General features: G+C 42.7%; 3 protein-coding genes across 5 annotated transcripts; 2 read left to right on the top strand and 1 right to left on the bottom strand.

The window, feature by feature from the left end:
• Positions 1–145: 145 nt before the first annotated feature.
• LOC130123983 (crystallin J1A-like) lies at positions 146–7,294 on the top strand. 2 transcript variants are annotated; one of them, XM_056293330.1, is made up of 10 exons: positions 146–348; positions 866–932; positions 1,575–1,751; positions 3,363–3,461; positions 3,668–3,760; positions 3,846–4,002; positions 4,627–4,746; positions 5,052–5,129; positions 5,332–5,471; positions 6,962–7,294. In XM_056293330.1, exons 2-9 carry the CDS (start codon positions 866–868, stop codon positions 5,432–5,434), a joined length of 894 nt encoding a protein of 297 aa, XP_056149305.1. In that variant the 5' UTR covers positions 146–348; the 3' UTR covers positions 5,435–5,471; positions 6,962–7,294. The 2 variants fall into 2 exon arrangements, with proteins under 2 accessions (XP_056149305.1, XP_056149304.1); XM_056293329.1 differs by having other exon boundaries at positions 150–348; positions 4,627–4,742.
• Positions 7,295–11,418: 4,124 nt separating this feature from the next.
• eif2b5 (eukaryotic translation initiation factor 2B, subunit 5 epsilon) lies at positions 11,419–18,843 on the top strand. Of its 2 annotated transcripts, XM_056292869.1 has the most exons (16): positions 11,419–11,583; positions 11,836–11,960; positions 14,643–14,828; positions 14,913–15,090; positions 15,186–15,266; positions 15,348–15,425; positions 15,515–15,827; positions 15,960–16,105; positions 16,270–16,411; positions 16,515–16,616; positions 16,765–16,866; positions 17,480–17,570; positions 17,656–17,779; positions 17,882–18,007; positions 18,211–18,321; positions 18,707–18,843. In XM_056292869.1, the coding sequence occupies exons 1-16, from the start codon at positions 11,425–11,427 to the stop codon at positions 18,767–18,769; spliced, it is 2,127 nt and encodes a 708-aa protein (XP_056148844.1). In that variant the 5' UTR covers positions 11,419–11,424; the 3' UTR covers positions 18,770–18,843. The 2 variants fall into 2 exon arrangements, with proteins under 2 accessions (XP_056148844.1, XP_056148845.1); XM_056292870.1 differs by lacking the exons at positions 11,419–11,583; positions 11,836–11,960 and adding an exon at positions 14,226–14,405.
• Positions 18,844–20,102: 1,259 nt separating this feature from the next.
• Positions 20,103–21,570, bottom strand: LOC130123636 (mitochondrial ubiquitin ligase activator of nfkb 1-A). Its single transcript, XM_056292871.1, has 5 exons — positions 21,527–21,570; positions 21,171–21,295; positions 20,965–21,052; positions 20,731–20,851; positions 20,103–20,620 (listed from the first exon to the last, which is right to left on the bottom strand). The coding sequence occupies exons 2-5, from the start codon at positions 21,285–21,287 to the stop codon at positions 20,128–20,130; spliced, it is 819 nt and encodes a 272-aa protein (XP_056148846.1). The 5' UTR covers positions 21,288–21,295; positions 21,527–21,570; the 3' UTR covers positions 20,103–20,127.
• Positions 21,571–22,940: the final 1,370 nt, after the last annotated feature.

Below are 22,940 nucleotides of genomic sequence, written 5' to 3' on the forward strand. Positions count from 1 at the left end.
TATCACAGCTGTCGGACGTCCTCTGCTCTAATCTCGCGTTGCTACACGAGACTACCGCTGCTCTGAATGGCGTTTCCCAGCGCCGCTGGTGGTTCCGGGTGTGCCGCCTACTTAGCTATCCTTGATAACTAAAGCAACTAGATTGACTAATGGCACACGTACAATCAGTTAGGTTTAGCCTGCTCCACATTTGGAGATCTGGTAAATTGAAAGCGGCGTCATAAGCGCTTGTTTGACAGTGTCCTCGATGTGCAGTTTATGTAAAGTTGGTCCCATGATAATAGAAGCAACTTCAGGACAACAGAGCTGTGATCTGTAAACAAAGATTTCTGAACACAAATCAGAAAGGTAAAGTGACGAGGAAGATAATCTGCGACTATTTAAATATATCGATTATAACAAAACAACCGAGAATAATTACATCCGGAACGATCAGGTGTTTTGAGAAAACAGCTTCTTCCCAATGTCCTTCTGTTTCTGTGTGCTGAGATTTCTTCGGAATGTAGTCCATTTCCTGCTGCTGGCATGGAGAGGATGATCAGTATCTAAATATTTTCTGAGTTTTTACAGCCAGTTTTTACTGGTTTCTAGTCCTGAAATTATAAGGGGTCCCATCCACATCTTACTTTAACCACATTTTATTAATTTCTATACGTAATACACACATATACGCTTATTGATTATGTACGCATCCTCACGACAACGCTGTTTTTTTTAAAAGTTTTTGTTGTCGTTAAGATAAGTTGATGTCTATCCTAGACTGTTGTATTTTATTCCTTTTAATAATATTTAGCAGATTTGCAAAAATATATTATAATTTGAAACATATTAAAATAGTATGTTAATAATCTGAATTTTCCCATAGATGGCCTTAGCTCTGGCTGACAGAGCTATAGGTGCCATTATTGGATCAGCTGTTGCAGATGCAGCAGGTAAGCTATGGACCAACCAATCAATCAATCAAGTTGCATTTTATATAACGCTTTTCTAGCTGCAACAGCCATTCAAAGCACTTTACAATTAATTCACACACACAGATGACATGTCATGTCAACTATGCAAGGTATGCAAGGTAACAACTGCTGATTGGGATATATAAGTTTTCATATATAAAATATACATAATAAAATATAATAGTTGTGCATCTATAAGTCATTATGTAATAAGTCAATGCAGATGAATGTTTAATATGCGTGTATAGTTTCTAGATTGAAGAAAACTCTTGCATAAGGTGTCTCACAGAAAAACTTGTTCCCTGGCCCTGTAATACTACAACTACTGCAAATGATACTACTTGAATTTCCCAAGTCAACTGTTGGATTTTTGTCTTTACATCAGAGGGTTTAGAGGCATTACATTTGACACCCTTTGAAACTGAGCAAAGTCATATGAATAGGCTGATATACTCCAATGAGCTTCCATCAGGATTCCTTTTATTCCACGCTTTTTCTACATGATTTCACCAAGCATTGTTTGCAGTCCATATTCTAAGGTTTTGGTACTGACTTGGCTCTTAAACCATCATATTAACATCAGTTCCGAACTGGGATAATCTCACGGCTCATTCCCTGCAGCACAGCCACTCCACTGGGTGTACGACCTGCAGAAGCTGAAAGGCTTATTGGCCCAAGATCCACATCCCGAATTCCGGCCTGAGTCTGCCAACCCGTTTTACAGGAGAGAGACTGGCAAGCAGAGCTGTTATGGGGACCAGGCCTATGTCCTGTTGGAGTCCTTGTCTGAATGTGGAGGTAGATAAGCTGCATAATTCTTTTAGCTCCATGACTCAAATATACAGCGTAAAGACCACTTTAAACATTTACTAACACTCAAGATCTAGGTAAAAGTGTGTATATAGGATACCAATTTAGCTATTATTGTGTTTACCAAGTTTAACTAGCCTATCAATATTAATAACTTATAGATCTTACGGATGTTGTTCCATATTTGGCTCCCTGGGGTGTTATTATTTATTGTTTGTGTTATTTGTTTGTTTGCATGTTACTGTGTTTTGTGTACAACAAGCCGCTCCAAACAAATTGCCCCTAGTGGGATTAATAAGATTGTATTGTATTGTATTGTAAAGGGAGGTGGGTGATAGGTGACATTTGGTATCAACAGTTCCTGTCATATATGTTTAGTCGTGTTAAGCTTACAACGCCTCCAAAAGACTCCACAATAAAAATTTGGACTGGCATACACTACACTAACACAATTCTGCATCTACACTCAGGGTTACATTTAGTCCACAACATCTCAACTCCTCATTTCTCAAACAACAATAATGGTGTAATGAGATTTACTGACCATTCTATTTTAAAATGTCTGCTCAACACTCTTGGAGCAACAAAAAGCAAAACATTATGATGTAAAGCATTTAGATTTGGAGTACGTGTATCTACTCCGCTCTGCTACAGTAGCTCTACAAGCATACGACATATAAGGGGCATCCAGGTAGCGTGGCGGTCTAGTCCATTGCCTATCAACACAGGGATCACCAGTTCAAACCCCCGTGTTATCTCCGGCTTGGTCGGGCGTCCCTACAGACACAATTGGCCGTGTCTGCAGGTGGGAAACCGGATGTGAGTACATGTTCTGGTCGCTGCAGTAGTGCCTCCCCTTGTTTGATTGGGGCATCTGTTCAGGGGGGAGGGGGAACTGGGGGGAATAGCGTGATCCTCCCACGCGCCTCGTCCCCCTGATGAAACTCCTCACTGTCAGGTGAAAAGAAACGGCTGGCAACTCCACATGTATCTCTGAGGAGGCATGTGGTAGTCTGCAGCCCACCCTGGATCGGCAGAGGGGGTGGAGCAGCAACTGGGTTGGCTCGGAAGTGTGGGATAATTGGAAGATACAATTGGGGAGCGAAAAAAAAAGCATGACATATAAACTTGTATTGTAGTTGTGTGTCAGATTTGCAAAGTTTGGAGCCCAGTTGGTGTACTGTCTGTCCAGGCAGAACCAACTGCTGCCTCTAAGGCTGCTTTTGCCATAACCTGAGTAAAGTAATAGTGGATGTGACTGCAAGTTCACAGCTTCCAACTTCCCATGTGGGTCATGTCTGTCTCTGTTCAGACATCAGATATGCTGTTTGTTGACTTCCCAAGGCACAATAAGCTCTGTAAAACAAATAAAGCTGCTAAGCATTTGACAGCATTATTAGCTAGTAAGGGTTCCTCTGGCAGTAACTATTTCTAGCGGGACTTAAGTTGATCTGTATATCTGCCAACATTTCCAAGTTCAAGCCTCACCTCACAGAAAGAATTTTGTTTTCACAAATTGTTTTTCATATAACTTCGCAGTGACCTGTAATGGATGACGTGAGGCTGTTGTCTTAACACTTTATGTTCCTATCTAACCAGGTCTTAATGTTGATGATTTGAAGAAGCGCACATTAAAATTCTTTGGGCCTGGATCCGAGTATGACACGCCTGTCAATGATCCTTACAGAGAAAGAGGAGGTAAGAAAACTGTAGCAACATTTGGGGTATCGCCCTCTTTTAGCATTGCCTGACACAGAAGTTAAGCATTGTTAGACATACAATAAAACATTTCTTATATACATCTTCTTCATTTAAGGCTGACACTGCACACAGTGCCTTTGAAGGGTGTAAAACAGCAAAGAAGTATATCATTTTTTGCAAAATTTTCATTTTTTTTGTCACAGGGCCAAGACCTCAACTGCCCATTGACGGACCATGGAGACACGCAAGCTTAAAGAGCTTTTTGAAAAATGTGGATGCAGGCAAAGAGGAGACGGGTGAAGCTGAAATACTTGATCTCAGCCATGCTGCTGGCGTCATTATCGAGGAGAACATCTCAAACTTGTTTTTAAATCTTCTCAGGTTGTGAGACAGACTGTCAGATAGATGGAATAGCCAAATTGGCTCCTGTTGTTGCTTTTTACGCCGGGAAGCCTGACATGTTGGAGAAGGTGGAGGACGTCATCCGTGTCACCCAGAACAATGACGAGTGTGTGGCAGAGACACTTGCAGCAGCCAGGTTGGTACACCCAGCAGATCCAGGAACAGCAACTCATATTGTAAATACTGATGGTTGTTGTTCAAGGCGAGGCATGTCGTGCTGGGGACCTTGCTAAAGTGATAACAGGTTCTTTGCAGCATAACTAACAAATGATACATTTCCAACAGAGTTGAGCTTTTTTCATTGGTAAACCATATTCTCTTTTTTTTTTAGGCTCAGCATCATTTAAAACCAGAATCAGTACAATATTTATTTGCCAAGTGCACAAAGAATTTAACTTGGTTTATGGTGCTATAGCATAGTGAGACAATTAGAAGTGCAAAATGTAACAGGACCTCAGATTTACTTTAAACAAGAGGTACTGTATGAGAGCAGACTAAACATTGATTGGATTTGAGATGTCGTTGCAAGCTTGTCCCGTTTGTTTGTAATTTGTCGACTATGTTTGTTGAAGGTTATAAAGGTCAAATTTCACTAAAGTTCTGCTGGTGCAGAAAATGGTGATAATATTGACCATTGCAAGTTACAACATATAAACTTTGCAGAAAGAAAGTGACCAGGTGGCTATTTGTAGACATGAAAACTCTTTTTAATGTTGGGGTCCATGATAGAGGGGTACAAACGTAATTAATTATTTTCCAGGATCTTGGAGCATTATATTCTGAATGGTGCTGATGCTAAAGCTGTGGACACGGTGCTTGATAAGCTCAGTGACCCCAACAGAAAGCAGCCCCAGGATTTGGACAAAGCTGTGATGGGTATGTGAGTACATAAGAAATGATGTCACCAAGTCATGGAATTAAATGGTGTGATTTTCTTTTTTGTTTTTACAATGGTAGTTTTTATTTTAAGTGCTCTTTCTTTTTCTTCAAAAAGCCTTTGCATTTTCTTTTGGTAATTGAATATACTGAATGAGTTTTTTTTAATTTGGAATTAAATATTTTAAGTTATCAACAATACAGAATTTGAAGAAAGAAAATATATATAAATATTGAAGCTGAATGATTGAATTCTTTTCAATAAATTGCAATAATTGTACATTTTAACCTATCATGTTGTTTTTTTAGGGCATATTCATCAGGTAAAAGACCATTTATCCAAGACTCCCCAGGAGTTGATCCCCACTGTGTTTCCAAACACATGAGGTATCCTCACTAAGCTCACTTATCTTTTACAATAGCTTGGTTATCTTTTGATAAAGAAATAGTTGTTTGCTGTTTACCTTGGTTAACATAATGAAAATTTGTTGCACTGAACTGCTTGTGCTATGTGTTGGAAAGCATGGTAGATAAAGTGAAGGTGATATTTGCTCACATCATTCACATTTTAATACCTATGTTCATTCAGGTTTGCCTGGTGCGTTCCAAGCAGCCCTGCATGGGGTCCTGACAGCCAAGGGGTATGTGGAGGCTATCAGGGACACCATGAGCTGTGGGGGATGCACCTGTAGCAGAAGCTCATTTATAGGGGCCTGCCTTGGGGCTCAGGTATGGAGGCATGTCCGTCTATTGTTCGTTTACCTATTTATAATTCATTCATTCAGGAGTCGACGGGACATTTTCTATTTGAGAGATGACATTTTTTTATAATAACTGAATCAAAGAAAGTTGAATCAGTTCATCTGGACACAATGTTTATTGAGAGAAACGTTTCATCACTCATCTAAGTGACTGCTTCAGTCTCAACTGACTGCAGGTATCCCCACCCTTATAAATAATACAGTGTCATAACGACCAAAAACAACGATCAGTTTCATATGCAAATAGATGTGACCATTAACTAAAGTTACAATGGCCAGAGGATTTGGGAATGTTTACAATCACAGCCAGGAAGATGCCGAAATGGTGCACCAGCCGATTGAAGAGAGGAGAAGGACAACAGCTGCCTAAGCGTAAACCAGTGGTGATTCTGTATGTCGTGGGAGTGTCGGAAAGGTTGACACACATGTTTTCCAAATACCGCCTCTCGGTTGCTTTCAAACCCCAAAACACGCTGCACCAGAAATCAGTCCACCCCAAGGAACAGCACAAACAGAGCAATATAGTGTATGCTGTTAAGTGCCAGGAGGATTGCCATGACTTGTACATCGGGGAAACCAAACAGATGTTGGCCAAGAGGATGGTGCAACACAGGAGAGCTAACATGTCAGACCTGGACTCCACAGTCTACACCCATCTACAGGCCAGTGGCCACTCTTTCAAGGATGATGATGTGCACATCCTTGATAGGGAGGAATGATGGTCTGAACAGGTAGTCAAAGAGGCCATTTATGTGAAGAGGCAACGACCATCCCTGAACCAGGGAAGGGGGGGGGGGGCTAAGAGTACGTCTGTTGCCATCTAACAATGCTGTGATTGCAGACATTCCCAATTCCTCTGTGAATAGTACACATGGCCATTGTAACTCCCGTTAATGGTCACACCTATTTGCATATGAAACTAACTGTTGTTTTTGATCGTTATACAACTGTATTGTTTATAAGGGTGGGGATACCTGCAGTCAGTTTAGACTGAAGAGGTCACTTAGATTTACATTGCATTACAGTCATTTAGCCGACGCTTTTATCCAAAGCGACTTACAATAAGTGCATTTAATGTAGGAAATCAGGAGAACTACTAGTCATCAGAGGTCATAAGTGCATCCTCTCTCTAAACAAGCATCTAAGAGCAAAACCAGTGTTAAAGTAAAAGAGCAAGAAAGATATTTTTTTGAAATGAGTGAATACAATAAGTGCTAAGAGCAAGTAACAGGGTAGTAGTTCTTGAATGAACTTAGATGAGTGATGAAACGTTTCTTTCAATGAACGTTGTGTCCGACTGAACAGATTCAACTTTCTTTGATTTTCTTACCTGGATTATTGAACATGCATAAAGACATAATAACTGCACTTAAACTTCACATTATCTGAATATCGGTTTTGCAGACTGCTAATTATGTTTGTCTGATAACTTGTTAAATGTGTTTCAATTTTCCCCAGATTGGACTTACAGAAATTCCAATCTCCTGGAGGACAAAGACCCTTCAATTCGACTCTCTGTTGGAGCATGCAAAGAGGATTGCTGAACGCAATTAACAATGTTTTATCTCCCTATTAAACTGTGTAACATATAAGAGTATATGTTGCCAGGGAACATCTTGAGAAACTGTTGCGCTTCTACTGAACAGTAAATGAAGGCCCCTGTCTTAAAGCCTGAGAAGCAGGAGCCAGATGTAATTGTTTCGGTTTAAGTAAAATGTGTTTATTGAGATGCACAGTACTTAAAACTGAGTGTGTTGATACAAATAAAGTCATCCTTATGATTGTAACATCCATGTAGTGTGGATTTCTAGGATTTATTTTTTTAAATGGAAATATAAGGCAACCTGAATTATTAGTGATAGTAATTCTCAGGTGGACTATATCTTATGTAGAAGGCGCAATCTAAAAGGGATTGGAGACTGCAAGGTGGTGACAGGGGAGAACGTAGCTAGGTAGCATCGGATGGTGGTCTATAGGATGACTTTGGAGACCAAGAAGAGAAAGCGAGTGAAGACACAGCCGAATATCAAATGGTGGAAGTTGAAGAAGGAAGACTGTTGTGTGGAGTTCAGGCAGGAGTTAAGACAGGCACTGGGTGGTAGTGAAGAGTTGCCGGATGGCTGGGCGACTACTGCAGAAATAGTGAGGGAGACAGCTAGGAAGGTACTTGGTGTGTCATCAGGACAGAGGAAGGAAGACAAGGAGACTTGGTGTTGGAATGAGGAAGTACAGCAAAGTATACAGAGGAAGAGGTTGACAAAGAAGAAGTGGGATAGTCGGAGAGATAAAGAAAGTAAACAGGAGTACAAGGAGATGCAGTGTAAAGCAAAGAGAGAGGTGGAAAAGGAAAAGGTGTATGGTGAGTTGTGTGACAGATTAGACACTAAGGAAGGAGAAAAGGAATTGTACCGATTGGTTAGACAGAGGGACTGAGCTGCGAAGGATGTGCAGCAAGTTAGGGTGATCAAGGATAGAGATGGAAATGGGCTGACAAGCGAGGAGAATGTGTTGAGAAGGTGGAAGGAGTACTTTGAGGGGCTGATGAATGAAGAAAATGAGAGAGATAAGGTTGGATGATGTAGGGTTAGTGAATCAGGATGTGCAGTGGATTAGCAAGGAGGAAGTAAGGACAGCTATGAAAAGGCTGAAGAGTGGAAAGGCAGTTGGTCCTGATGGCATACCTGTGGAGGCATGGAGATGTTTACGAGAGATGGCAGTGGAGTTTTTAACTAGATTGTTTAACACAATCTTGGAAAGTGAGAGGATGCCTGAGGAGTGGAGAAGAAGCATGCTGGTAACAATTTCCAAGAACAAGGGTGATGTGCAGAACTGTAGCAGCTACAGAGGTATAAAGTTGATCAGCCACAGCATGAAGGTATGGGAAAGAGTAATAGAAGCTAGGTTAAGAGGAGAGGTGACGATTAGCGAGCAGCAGTATAGTTTCATGTCACGAAAGAGCACTATAGATGCGATGTTTGCTTTGAGAATGTTGATTGAGAAGTACAGAGAAGGCCAGAAGGAGTTGCATTGTGTCTTTGTAGATTTAGAGAAAGCATACGACAGGGTGCCGAGAGAGGAGGTGTGGTATTGTATGAGGAAGTATGCAGAGAAGTATGTAGGAGTGGTGTAGGATATGTATGAGGGAAGTGTGACAATGGTGAGGTGTGTGGTTGGAATGACAGATGGGTTCAAGGTGGAGGTGGGATTACATCAAGGATCGGCTCTGAGCCCTTTCTTGTTTGCAATGGTGATGGACAGGTTGACAGACAAGATCAGGCAGGAGTCTCCATGGACGATGATGTTCATGGATGACATTGTGATCTGTAGCGAGAGTAGGGTGCAGGTTGAGGAGAGCCTGGAGAGGTGGGGGTATGCACTGGAGAGAAGAGGAATGAAAGTCAGTAGGCGCAAGACGGAATACTTATGCGTGAATGAGAGGGAGGACAGTGGAATGGTGAGGATGCAAGGAATGGAGGTGACGAAGGTGTATGAGTTTAAATACTTGGGGTCAACTGTCCAAAGTAGCAGGGAGTGCAGTAGAGAGGTGAAGAAGAGAGTGCAGGCAGGGTGGAGTGGGTGGAGAAGAGTGTCAGGAGTGATTTGCAACAGAAGGGTACCAGCAAGAGTTAAAGGGAAGGTTTACAGGATGGTTGTGAGACCAGCTATGTTATATGGTTTGGAGACAGTGGCACTGATGAAAAGACAGGAGGCGGAGCTGGAGGTGGCAGAGTTGAAGATGCTAAGATTTTCACTGGGAGTGACGAAGAAGGACTGGATTAGGAATTATTATATTAGAGGGACCGCTCAGGTTGGACGGTTTGGAGACAAAGCAAGAGAGGCAAGATTGAGGTGGTTTGGACATGTGTGGAGGAGAGATGCTGGGTATATTGGGAGAAGGATGATGAATATGGAGCTGCCAGGCAATAGCAAAAGAGGAAGGCCAAAGAGGAGGTTTACGGATGTGGTGAGGGAGGACATGCAGGCAGCTGGTGTGACAGAGGAAGATGCAGAAGACAGGAAGAAATGGAAACGGATGATCCGCTGTGGCGACCCCTAACGGGAGCAGCCAAAAGTAGTAGCAGTAGTAGTAATTCTCAGGAGCATAAAATTTAACAATTGTATCATTTATGTAAAAGAAAATTACAACAACTACTAAGTACTATTAATGGTGATAATAGCAATAATTTATCAAGATAACAGATTTCAAACTTTTGATTAAAAAAATGAAGTGGCCCTTTATTGCAAATCAAATGTGTTTCTGTGTTGCACTGCTGTGGGCTGGGGGAAACTGAATTTTGTTTCTTTTGTGTACGTAATACATAATATGACAAATAAATTGTTCCTGATTCCTGATTTGAAATCACTACAGCATTGTAGTGCAGCATTTAGCACTGTAGCCTCACAGCAAGAAGGTCCTGGGTTCGAACCCCAGGCCACCCCAAGTACTTTCTGTGTGGGGTTTGCATGTTCTCCCCATGTCTGCGTGGGTTTCCTCTTGTGGTGGCCAGTGATACAGAGAAATTGCAACAAAAAAAAGGTCAATGAGATGAGGATCCTTCAAAATAAGACTTTTATTGACGTATCAACAAAGTCTGAGTCAGGTCTGCAGAGTGACTGAAAATCAGACAAAAGCCTCCCTGTCTTTACACCATTTACAAATCTAGTGAACAATCTACTTGCTTCAGTCAATGTCCTGCTTTTAATTAGGGACCTTGTTGATGTCGGTGGAGCAGGAGCCTCTCTATCCATGCAAGGATGACGTTAGGATGTCTTCGGTCATCCCCCTTTGACGGTCTAATGGTTGTCTTGATATGCTACTACTACTACTGCTGCTCCTACTACTACTACTACTTTCGGCTGCTCCCGTTGGGGGTTGCCACAGCGGATCATCCGTTTCCATTTCTTCCTGTCTTCTGCGTCTTCCTCTGTCACACCAGCCACCTGCATGTCTTCCCTCACCACATCCATAAACCTCCTCTTTGGCCTTCCTCTTCTCCTCTTCCCTGGCAGCTCCATATTCAGCATCCTTCTCCCAATATACTCAGCATCTCTCCTCCACACATGTCCAAGCCATCTCAATCTTGCCTCTCTTGCTTTGTCTCCAAACTGTCCAACCTCAGCGGTCCCTCTAATATAAACGTTCCTAATCCTGTCCTTCTTTGTTACTCCAAGGGAAAATCTTAGCATCTTCAACTCTGCCACCTCCAGCTCCGCCTCCTGTCTTTTCGTCAGTGCCACTGTCTCCAAACCATATAACATAGCTGGTCTCACAACCATCTTGTAAACACTACTGCTGCTACTGTTTTCTGCATAATAATGGTTACACTTACATGATGGAATGTCACTTATCGTACCTTTGGGCATAAACAAGTTTATCGTCTACTAACGTTCTGTCCTGGTTATATGGCCTTGTGTTACTTGCCACAATTGCTTGTCACTCTAGTCACATGAAATGACAGATACCTACATGTGCCCTTATGTACTACCATACTCTCACCATCAAAAAGACACGCATGATAGGGTTAATACTCCTGTCTGTGCCCCTGTCCAAGGCAATGGAAAGAAGAACTGGAGTAGGTCCGCAGGCGCTGCAGCTGCCCACTGCTCCTATACAATAGGATGGATAAATGCAGAGAACACATTCGTTGTAAGAATACAATGTCAAAAACATAAAGTGGCTTTCATTGTCCCAACACTCATGAGCATAATACTCGAGTTAATTTATCATTTTGCAAATACATTTTACTACTAATAATGCAAATACTAATATCGATGAGTCTAAAATGTGTAGCAAAATGTTCCGTAATTATGCCTAATCGATTTAATAAATTATTGCATATTACCGACAACAGGAAACCAGCCCTCGCCACCGTCGCTTTGTATGACGAAAGCGGATGTAAGGGGTTGAGGGGACGTCAAACATGGCAGGTAAAGGGGGGAAACAGAGTCGTTCGGGCTCTGGCCTGTCAGGGAGAAAAGGTGCCGGGGAGCAGGAGGAAGAGGAGCACCCGCTGCAGGCTGTCCTGGTCGCAGACAGCTTCAATCGGAGGTTTTTCCCGATAACTAAAGACCAGCCGAGGGTACGTAGCCAAAGGTGGACAGCAACACAAGCTAGCCGGCATGCTAACGGTAGCTTCGTGTTCATGCCGTCGGTGATGACAGGATACTTCACATGGAGTATATTTTGAAACGTAGCTGCAACTGGTTTAGCACAGCTTGCATTTAGACGTGAAAAGCTTTTGGTTTAATTTTTTGTTCCGGCTTCTCTCTTCGACACTTTGGCAGCAGTTCTTTGAGCGTAAGCCTCATCTCATGTTTTGTTTTGTTAAAAGGCATTACTACCGTTGGGCAATGTTGCTATGATTGACTATACTCTGGAATTCCTGACTTCGACTGGGGTACAAGAAACATTTGTCTTCTGCTGCTGGATGTCCAATAAGATCAAGGAACATTTACTGTGAGTGTGCCACAAGTTATGTTTTGTATATATTTTGAGTTTACAAATCTGGCATTATTTTGCAAAACACACCTTTACTCTGTTCTTTTGTCCAATATGTCTTTGCCTGTGTTAATTTCTACTCTTAACCTAAAAGCAGTTTTTAATGAACCTTCACAGAAAGTTGAATCAGTTCATCTGGACACAGCTATTATTGAGAGAGAAACGTTTCATCACTCATCTAAGTGACCTCTTCAGTCGCAACTGACTGCAGGTATCCCTACCCTTACAAACAACATAGTGGCATAACGACAGAAAACAATGATCAGTTTCATATGCAGATAGGCATGACCATTAACTAGAGTTTCAATGGCCATGTGTACCATTCACAGAGGATTTGGGAATGTTTGCAATTACAGCCAGGTAGATGCCAAAACAGTGCACCAGCTGATCGAAGAGAGGAGAAGGGCAACAGCTGCCTAAGTGTAAACCTGTGGTGAGCCAGTTTCAATGGCAATGTGTACTATTCACAGAAGATTTGGGAATGGTTGCAATCACAGCATTGTAAGATGGTGACAGATGTACTCTTAGCCCCCCCCCCGTTCAGGGATGGTCATTCCCTCTTCACACAGATGGCCTCTTTGACTCCCCGTTCAAACCTGCGTTCCTCCCTATCAAGGATGTGCACATCCTCATCCTTGAAAGAGTGGCCACTGGCCTGTAGATGGGTGTAGACTGCAGAGTCCTGGCCTGGCGTGTTAGCTCTTCTGTGTTGTGCCATCCTCCTGGCCAGCGTCTGTTTGGTTTCCCCGATGTACAATTCATGGCAATCATCCCAGCATTTAACAGCGTATACTATTATTGCTCTGTATGTGCCGGGAGACCAAATCCTTGGGGTGGACCAATTTCTGGTGCAGCATGTTTTGAGTGTGAAAGCAACTGAGACGTGATGTTTGAAAAATACGCGGCTCAACTGTTCCACCACTCCCGCCGCATATAGAATCACTACTGGTTTACGCTTAGGCAGCTGTTGTCCTTCTCCTCTCTTTGATTGGCTGGTGCACTGTTTGAGCATCTGCCTGCCCCCCCCCTTTTTTTTCCTCCCCAGTGGTACCCAGCCAGTTACCCCACTCTTCCAACCTGTCCCAGTTGCTACTCCACCCCCTCTGCTGATCCAGGGAGGGCTGCAGACTACCACATGCCTCCTCCAATACATGTGAAGTTGCCAGCTGCTTCTTTTCACCTGACGGGGGGCGCATCGGAGGATCACGCTGCCCCCCCTCCCCCCCATTTCCCCCTCCCCCTGAATAGATGCCCCGACTGACCACAGGAGGTGCTAATGCAGCGACCAGGACACATACCCACATCCAGCTTCCCACCCGCAGATATGGCCAATTGTGTCTGTAGGGACGCCTGACCAAGCTGGAGATAACACAGGGATTCGAACCGGTGAGCCCCGTGTTGGTAGGCAACGAAATAGACTGCTACGCTACCTGGACGGCCCTATCTCCCTGGCTTTGACAAAACGCCTAGTTAGGATAACCACACTTAATCAGGGCCTGTTTAATGTGGACTATACAAATAAAATTCACTTGACTTCCCTGGCCACTGTGGGCGGGGACGTTGTCAGCTCGGTGGTACAGCATCCTGATGACTCCTAGTTTGTGCTGCAGTGGATGAAGAGAGTCAGACCTTAAGTACTGACCAGTATGTGTTGGTTTATGGTAAACATCAACAATCAAATGTCCCCCATCACCAACTACAATTTATAAGAGTGGGGATACCTGCAGTCAGTTGAGACTGAAGAGGTCACTTAGATGAATCAAGTCAAGTCAATTTTATTTGTACAGCCCAATATCACAGATTAAACATTTGCCTCAAAGGGCTTTACAGCAACACAACATTCTGTCCTTAGACCCTTGCATCGGATAACGAACAACTCCTTAAAAAAAAAACCTTTAACGGAGAAAAAATAGGAAGAAACCTCAGGGAGAGCAACAGAGGAGGGATCTCTCTCCCAAGACAGACAACGTGCAATAGATGTTGTGTTTACACAATTTACAGAATACAACACTGAAAGAGGATAACACAATTACAATGGAATTATAAAATTTATGAAGAATATGATGAGCAGGAGGAGGCCAAGCAGTGTCCAAATGCCACTGGAACAGCCCAGGACCCAAGCCACGTGGCCACCATCACCATGTAAAAAAAAAACTTAGTCCCACATCTTAGTGAGAGAAGGATATAACATTGAAACAGGATAACAAAATTATATGGATTTATAAGATAGCTAAAAAGAAAATGTGATAAGGGGGATGCCAAGCAGCCTCCAGGTGGTGACCACCGTCACCACGGAGACCTGGGAGGAGGACCGAATGCACATGCACACAAGGGAGACTCGCATGACACCATTCACACACACAAAAAGAGAAAGGAGAAGAAATTCAGAGAAAGGAAAGACATGTGAGTGAAGAGAACAGTTTGCAATAGTCGTTAGTCATAATCAATTAAGTCATCAATTAGTCATAATCTATATGCTATAATCTCGTCGGCAGAACATGAGTGATGAAATGTTTCTCTCTCAATAAATGTGTCCAGATGAACTGATTCAACTTTCTGTGATTTTCTTACCTGGATTATTGCGCATATGTAAAGACTTCGATGAACCTTGTTCTTACCTTGTGTTTCCTTGTATCACAGGAAATCAAAATGGTGTCGCCCCTCTTCTCCAAATGTGGTGCACATCATCACCTCAGACCTTTACCGCTCCCTAGGCGACGTGCTGAGGGATGTAGATGCCAAGTCGCTTGTGCGTTCCGACTTTGTGTTGGTGTATGGAGATGTGGTATCAAATATTGACATCAGTCAGGCACTCCAGGAGCACAGGTGAGAGATCCTCAAAGTGATGATTAGAACTTGGAGCGAAGTGGATCTTTCTAGGTATAAAATACATCTTGTTGTATATTGAAGGCATCGACGGAAAATGGAGAAAAACATCTCAGTGATGACCATGATCTTCAAGGAATCATCACCAGGTCATAAGTCTCGCTGTGAGGAGGATGACATCATTGCTGCTGTAGACAGCAAGAGCCAGCGGATCTTGCACTACCAGAAGACACAAGGGCTCAAGAAGCTACAGTTTCCAATGGTAGCTGAACATTACCTGCAGGAGTAATCTTATTTTGAACATTTTGTAGGACCCCACGTTGATTACTGACAGGTGCTTCTCTTTATGCTCTACAGAACATTTTCCATGGTGGAAGTGATGAGTTTGACATCAGATATGACCTTTTGGACTGTCACATTAGTATCTGCTCCCCACAGGTTAGTCCCTAACCATACACAGAAACTCTGGAACTCCTATTTGCTTATAATGCCAACAATATTTTTTTCTGTATCTTTCAGGTTGCGGAATTGTTCACAGACAACTTTGACTACCAATCAAGGAATGACTTTGTTAAAGGGATTTTGGTCAATGAAGAGGTATGACAAAATGCATAATTATTTGTTTCTGATTTACAAACTAAGATTATGTTCACAGCAGTTCAATATTTAATATGATTTCCTCCTAGATCCTTGGCAACCAGATACACATGCATGTCACTAGAGATGGTTACGGTGCCCGAGTGTCCAATTTGCTGATGTATGACTCTGTGTCGTCGGATCTGATCCGGCGATGGATCTATCCCCTCACACCAGAGGCAAACTTCACCGATCAGAAAGGCCCAGGTTGCACACACTCTCGCCACAATGTCTACCGGGGTTCAGGAGTCAGTCTAGGCCACGGCAGTCAGATGGAGGAGAACGTTCTGATTGGCTGTGACACAAGCATTGGCGCCAATTGTCATATCTCCAACAGTGTCATCGGCAGCAACTGCTCCATAGGTAAATTCAAAGAATTTATCAGAGGCCAAGGTTAAATATGTATTAGGATTTTGTCTTTGACAGACCACAGTTTGTGTCTTTGGAGTGGGCTTGTGAGTTGAGAGAACAGTGTTTTTTCTGCACTTCAAACAGGTGACAATGTGAAGCTAGACCGGGCCTACATCTGGAATAACGTTCACATTGCTAGCAACGTAGCCATCAGCCAGTCCGTGGTCTGTGATAAGGCTGAGGTCAAAGAGGGTGTCAAGCTTAACAAACAGTGTGTCCTGGCATACAATGTAAGAAAATAGCTTAACAGCATCATTGATACTTTTTTGCAGTGAACTAGTAGTTAATAGGTGAAAGTTTATAATGCTGTTGAAAGGATGGCAGTTACTTTCTATTTTTAGTACAAGGAAAAAATTGAGAAATGAGAACTGATTTGCATATTTATTGTTTCCAGGTGGTAATTGGACCAAACATCTCTCTCCCCGAGGGCACTGTAGTGTCCATGCACCACCCAGAAGAAGAGGAGGATGACGATGATGAATTTTTGAGTGATGAAGGTGACATTGGTCACAGTAAAGACAAAACCAAACAGAATGGTTTGTATTGACTTAGCAACCACATTCAGAAATTCAAAAACAGTTTGATTTTTGCCATCAATCGTAACCATTGTGGCTCACGCGGTTTTCTTCAACCCCCCAGCATTTAACCCATTGGAGGTTGGAACACAGGGGAAAGGTTACATCTGGAAGGCTGGCAGTCTCGATGACACAGAAGAGGAAGAGTTGTCTCAGTCTCTTTGGGGTAAGGCAACTACTGGGTTGACTTGCATGAATTCTCTTTGGGAGCTTGTGTTAACTACAATGGTCTTGGATGGGTTTCTCTGACAACTTCTTGCCCCATAACCCTACTGTCAAAATCATGCTGTTTGGATTTGTTTGTTGTTCTTCAGGGTTGATTATGAACCCGGACCCTGAGAGTGAAAGTGAGGCCAGTGAGCCCGATGACCCAGACGATCTAGTCATCCCCTCCCCTGAAATGGACGATGTCAAAGGTGAGGGGCTTTGGATCTAGTGGTTATGTTCCCTGCTGTTGGAACCACATGATGGCACCAGCTGGCCTATAATCACTTGAACCCAATTTCTATCTATCTGTTTATCGATCTGTCATTTGATCAATTGGTGTATCTCAGGAGTGGCTAAGGCAAGACATGTCCCGTGTAGCATCTGGGCGCTAGGATTCTAGGAAGACCCGCCCATACTCTGCCTCTGATTAGCTAACCTTAACCCTAACCTTAACCAACCCAACCAACGGAGGCAACGAGTACTGGCCAATCCTAGCGCTTGAATGCTACATGGGGCATGTCTTGCCTAGAAGTGCTGTGGGATTCATAATAACGCAAAGAGGAAGACTATCAGTGAAATCACCTGGTGTGGAGTCAGGTTGGAATGAAAACCTACATACACATGGCTCTCCATGGCACATGGTTAGCTACCGCTGGTCTATCTGATTGATTGAATCAAAATACCATGTGATGGATGGGCAGCCCACTCTTCTAAAAAAAAACCCCAAAAGCCCCCCAAAAAACCCCAATATATCACACTATAATTTAATCTAGGGCCAGAAATTTCCCTGACCTCCAAAATGCTTTGTTTTTCCATGTTCAGTCTTCCAGATGGAGGTCCTTGGGACTCTGCAGAGAGGGCTGGAAGAAAACATCAGCTATGACCATCTCGTGCTGGAGATCAACTCTTTAAAGTGAGGAGAAACTTCTTTTTTTTGGTCATATTTGGCTTTAGTTATTGCCACTGTTCATGTCTTCACACCCCTCTTTTCTTCACAGGTATGCCTACAACATCACTCTGAAAGAGGTCATGCAGATTCTGACCAGAGTAGTTCTGGAGTTTCCATTCCAACAGCAGGGCCCACAGCTCACCACACCCCAATACAGTGCTCTCCTTCTGCCTGTGAATAAGCCAACAGCCTACAGTTCTCTCCTTTTTTAAATACATTTCTGCAGCTGTAGGAAATAATGAATCATCTTTTCTTTTCTCTCTTCTTCCTCTCAGCTGCTGAAGAAATGGGCACCGGTCTTTAAAAATTATGTGAAGAGAGCGCAGGACCATCTGGACTGCCTGTCTGCCTTTGAGGAATACTTCCTAGAGCAAGAGAGTCACTGGGGAGCTATGGTTAAGGTCTGAGTCTAATGGAGACACTCTATCAAGTCTTCCCTCTAAAGTCAATACGTTTTTCTATCCTCCATTCTTGAGATATAATGTATAAAAAAATATTACTATATTGTCACACGTCACGGTGCTGAATTTGATTTGAAGCTGTCTGGCAGTTTCCCATGTTGTCACATGATGGTGAACCTGAAAAGGCTTCTTTTTGTCTCCAGGTGTTAATGACCATGTACCAGCTGGAGATCCTGGAGGAGGAAATAATACTGCGCTGGTTCTCCCAAGGAGCCACCACAGACAACAGCAGACGACTCCGCAAGAATCAAGGGGTACGTTCAGGATGATTTAGGAGGTTACCCACCCATGCTGGTTTAACATGAGAAAAATCCCTCAGGGATAACAGTCGTATGACAAATGGTTTCTGTTTACTGGACATGAAGATCAAAACATAAAAACCACTGGGTATTGTCGCCTCCAATGTTCAGTGCTTAAAACCACTGGCATTTTATAATCTCTCTTCTAAATATACAACTTTTCCAGATTACCATTAACTACATGCCCATGATAATACTGACCTATTAGCATTGAGATTGATGGATATGAAACGTGAATGCTGTGGTAACACGAGAAGCCCTGCAGCAAACCTTTAAATTGCCATGACGTTTTAATAATGCCAAATATTTTACAGCCCTTTTTATGCTTATTTCTAATCAGCTTCAGAAGTTCATCAAGTGGCTAGAAGAGGCAGAGGAGTCATCAGAAGAGGAAGACAAATGACGAAGAGCACCGGAGGGGGTGGGGGAGGACAGACAAAACTCTGAACTTTCAAGACTGTTCAAAGAAGGTTCATCACTCAACTGTTAGTTGAATGATGAAACGTAACTGTCAATAAACGTTGTATCCAGATGAACTGATTCAACCTTCTTTTGATTTTCTTACCTGGATTATTGAGCATGCATCAAGACATTTCAAGACTGTGCCACACATACTGGCAGTTAGAGATTTGAGTTTGTCTATTGGACCCAACAGCCTTTCATCAGTAATCTCTATCATTATCCCCTCTGTGCAGTGCAAACTGACATTAATTTATCCCAAGCTGCACATCATGTAAGGACTATGGGCTGTGTCAACATCAAAATAAAGAACATAACCACAAACTCTTATGAAATGCTGTACCCAGATTTTAAACCCAGCCAACCAACTAAATAACAGAAAATGAATGTTAATTGAGATCTTAACATTTCCAGTTGCTTGTAATTTGCTGAGGACGTTTTATTGAGCACACACAAAACTAAACGATCACCATTTTAAACTCATGATCAGTGTAAGACAATGCTAAGGAGAAATTACTGGAACAACAAACAGTGTTTCATCAACAGGATGATTATATCAGAGGTAGAAGATTGCTGATATCTGAAATTGACTAAGCTTTCATTACCTATCATGTAGTGGAGTAATACAATTTTATCCTTGCCTTTCTGGATAAGCTGAGTGAAAGCTTCAAGATGATTGAATACAGATTACTGTTGATCTAGATAAATTTATCACTTTCGGTTAACTGCTAAAATGTAAACAGTTAAAAGATTGGAAATAAAGGGAAAAAAAAGGTGAAGTGTTATGACACTACATTTTTTTCTTAGAGATTACTGTCAGGGTTCATGATCAAATTACAACACAATAGAATATATCTGTCAACAATTATGTGGCTTTGCATCTGGAATTCAGTCGCTTAACTGTGACTTTGAGCATGCGCAGATGAACACATTAACTGCACCCAATGTGTGGTCTTCTTTGAGCCGTGTTATCAAAGTACAGGATTCCCAAACCGTTTACGGCACTGTGCCTGAGTTAAAACTATTTGGTTTCACTTTGACTCGGTCACCCATCAAGTATAGACATCACAGTAAAGGTTGTGATGCACCGATGAGCTTTCGTGGTATCGTGGCAGGATAGTGTGTCATGGAATGCAGGAATTCAAGTTATATATAGTAAAACATACAACACACTCAACTACAAAAATATGTAATAAATGCAAGGGTACTTAGAACCCTTTTCCCTTTTTTCCCCAAAAAGGCTGCCTGGTGTATTGCTTTAAAAGTTGCCAAACCTACAGCAGAGAATTGCTTTGGTTAGAACTATTTCGATCTGCCATCCTGTTTTCCAATAAAGCCGTAGATACCTCCCACTAACAGAGAAGTCCCTGTGATCCCACACAGGGCTGTCAGCACCTTCCACATTTTAGCCGAGCTCTCATGCCTGTCCATGAAGCTCCCGTAGTCGGTGGGTACTAGGATGTAACGACGCCCATCTTGTGGTGCCTGCAACCTCATCACCTGGCCTCCTTCTAAGACCACCTCCCCAAACCCTGTTACGGTGGACCCCACCCGCAGCAGCTCCTCACTCTCTTCATGGGCCACAGGTTTCTCGCCACTAAGGCTCTGCACCAACACATCCGCCAAACTCTCTTCAGCGTGCCTTATTCGGTGGTAAACACGCTCCAGATAACAGCCAGAGGCCTCCAATGGGTTCTGAACCTTTACGTACAGGTCACTTATGAAGGCCCCTGGAAGCACCAGACTGAAGGGCACCGAGTTTTTCGTCTCTTTCCTATTCGTCGTCCGAGAATTCCTGAGAGTGGAATCCACATCAAGTGATTACCAACAATGCAAAGATGAATATTGCTGTGAACTGATTTTGTTGTTAAAAGCTTGTCTGACATTGATTTTCTGTTTATGTACCATGTTCTGGACAGGGAATTCCAGTATCTCCAGTGCTCCTCCACCACTATCTTCTGAATTACACTGAAGCAACGGGGGACAAACTGGCTCGCCAGAGGCTCTCCGTCTGCTTGGACAAGCCCTGAGGTTGACAAACAAATGTGTAATGTTTTTTCATTTTGTTCTTGTGTTTTTGTATTATGCTTTCACTTAATACAGTATCTGTTAAGATATTCTCATTGGCTTTATTTATACCTTCTATTGCAACATACTGAAGTCGTTTGTGGGGGGACGCTCTCAGTAATCTGACCAAATGTTGGTCTGGCCTGAAAAAAGGAATCTCCTAAAGCAAAGCAACAAAAAAAAGCTTTAGTGAGAGCATTTCTCATGTGCCTGAAAACAAGAATTGCACAAAGAATTTGTAAACTGACGATATTTACAGCTATTTTAAGTCTACATGCCTTCAGCTTCTGTAGCTCTTTTTTCTTTTCTTGATACAAGTGATAGAATAAGCCAGAGCAGGCAAAGCTGGATCCCACGCCGATCAGCAGCAACGGGTTGATTGAAGAGTCACTCATCGTTTCGTCTACAGGAACAGAGAACGCAGAAACATGCGCAGTAAATATGGATTCAACAACGATAACACCCCCTCAACGATTCTCGGCAGAATACACAACAACACGTCACGCTAAACCAAGCACAAGGCAGGTTTGGGGCGATAAACACTTTTAAGGAGGTGAAACAAAGATACGTTAAAGGACATATGAACGAAATGTAATCGTTTTTAGTGAAAAGTTGAACATCACAGTTGACACACCTGTAATTTGGTCTCTCACATCGCAAGGGAACGCTGTCGTTGGGTTTCACTTCCTCGATGGATCACGTGGGCCTTAAACTACCAATAGAAGCTAAAACAAAAAAAGCCTCACTAGACCCACCCACTGGTTGATTGGCAGCTGTGTTTTGCACGATTTTCAACAGACGCTTCTTGTTTTATTTTTTATTGGAAATTTTTTTACAGCATATCATCACCAAACAGACACTTGCTTCTGAACAGAGTCCCTTCATCAGCAGGCCATTTGAAAGAAATGATTCACAGATCAGAACACTTACGTATTGAAAGTATCATGACTCAGGTAGCATCCGGACGTGGGCCACTTCAGGCAATGATGCGGCACTGATGGCCTCCCTCTGGCCCTGACAAAATGGATGTGAGCCTGAAGTGGCCCACATGTATAATAGCAAATATGGCCCAAATATGCCAAATGAAATGTGGGCCTTTTTTTGGCAAAGAGGCGGTGCTCTTGGCAACATGTCATCTGGATGTGACCCTGAAGCGGCCCGTGTGGTAAATGGTGAATATGGCCCAAATATCCCAAAACAAATATGGGCCATCTTTGGCAAATATGTGGCACATGTGGCATTACTATGGATTGGTTCTGGCCCAGATCTGGCAAACAGGAGCAGACCGCCCAAGTGCCATCATTCCACTCGGTATGTGGGCCGGATGAGAGTGCCGGTGTGGGCTGGGTCTGGGCCACAGCAATTTTGCTATGTGGGGAAAGTAAAATTTTCACATTCTTTTGGTGACAGTTAATGTAAAAGATGCCACTGTCTTTGCAGATGGGTGGGTCATAATTTCCTTGTACAGCAAAGAGAACAAAACAAAGCTTTCAGCTTCCTGGTGGCAACCTGATTCAGAAGTTCACGTGTAACCATTTGAAACAGGAGATCTAGGGACTTTTCGTACGTTTTGGCTGACCTAGAAACAATTTCTAAAAGGAACAGGACGGTGCAGAACATAACAGTAGCCAGTGTTGTACATTTTTACTGCAAGACATATAATTGGGAATGCATTTTTCGAGACAGACTCAACTGCATACTAAACCATCTGCTACCCTTTCTATAAGTGTTTTGCACAACTTGACTTATATATAAGGCACACCTCCACAATGCAAACTGCACATGCTATTTGACTGTATGTAGGTATGTATGCATATGTGAATATTTATTTTCAACATTTTTTGAGTTTTTATTGTTGTTTATGTTCTCATTTATCTGTACATTCCCAGTAGTTTCAGTTTATGTCATTAATTTTATCCAAGTGTCTTATTTTTGAGTCTTAACTCTTTTAAGTACCACGCCCGTTCCTGTCCTGTCCTGTCTGCTATGTTAATAACCTGCCGGCTGCAACCTCAGTTCGAACACTCCAAATTTATTGTGCGCTCGTC

This window comes from Lampris incognitus, chromosome 14 (genome assembly GCF_029633865.1).
Source record: "Lampris incognitus isolate fLamInc1 chromosome 14, fLamInc1.hap2, whole genome shotgun sequence".
Classification (NCBI taxonomy): domain Eukaryota; kingdom Metazoa; phylum Chordata; class Actinopteri; order Lampriformes; family Lampridae; genus Lampris; species Lampris incognitus.

What these genes read in the sequence shown, in the direction of transcription:
- LOC130123983 (XM_056293330.1), top strand. Translation starts at nt 866, where the DNA reads ATGGCCTTAGCTCTGGCTGACAGAGCTATAGGTGCCATTATTGGATCA. An exon ending in GAGACACTTGCAGCAGCCAG is followed by an intron (nt 4,003 to 4,626) that starts GTTGGTACACCC and finishes ATTATTTTCCAG; the next exon opens with GATCTTGGAGCATTATATTC. An exon ending in GACAAAGCTGTGATGGGTAT is followed by an intron (nt 4,747 to 5,051) that starts GTGAGTACATAA and finishes TTGTTTTTTTAG; the next exon opens with GGCATATTCATCAGGTAAAA.
- eif2b5 (XM_056292869.1), top strand. Translation starts at nt 11,425, where the DNA reads ATGGCAGGTAAAGGGGGGAAACAGAGTCGTTCGGGCTCTGGCCTGTCA. An exon ending in AAGATCAAGGAACATTTACT is followed by an intron (nt 11,961 to 14,642) that starts GTGAGTGTGCCA and finishes CTTGTATCACAG; the next exon opens with GAAATCAAAATGGTGTCGCC. An exon ending in GACTCCGCAAGAATCAAGGG is followed by an intron (nt 18,322 to 18,706) that starts GTACGTTCAGGA and finishes ATTTCTAATCAG; the next exon opens with CTTCAGAAGTTCATCAAGTG.
- LOC130123636 (XM_056292871.1), bottom strand. Translation starts at nt 21,287, where the DNA reads ATGAGTGACTCTTCAATCAACCCGTTGCTGCTGATCGGCGTGGGATCC. An exon ending in TCAGTATGTTGCAATAGAAG is followed by an intron (nt 20,852 to 20,964) that starts GTATAAATAAAG and finishes TGTCAACCTCAG; the next exon opens with GGCTTGTCCAAGCAGACGGA. An exon ending in AATTCCCTGTCCAGAACATG is followed by an intron (nt 20,621 to 20,730) that starts GTACATAAACAG and finishes TTCCACTCTCAG; the next exon opens with GAATTCTCGGACGACGAATA.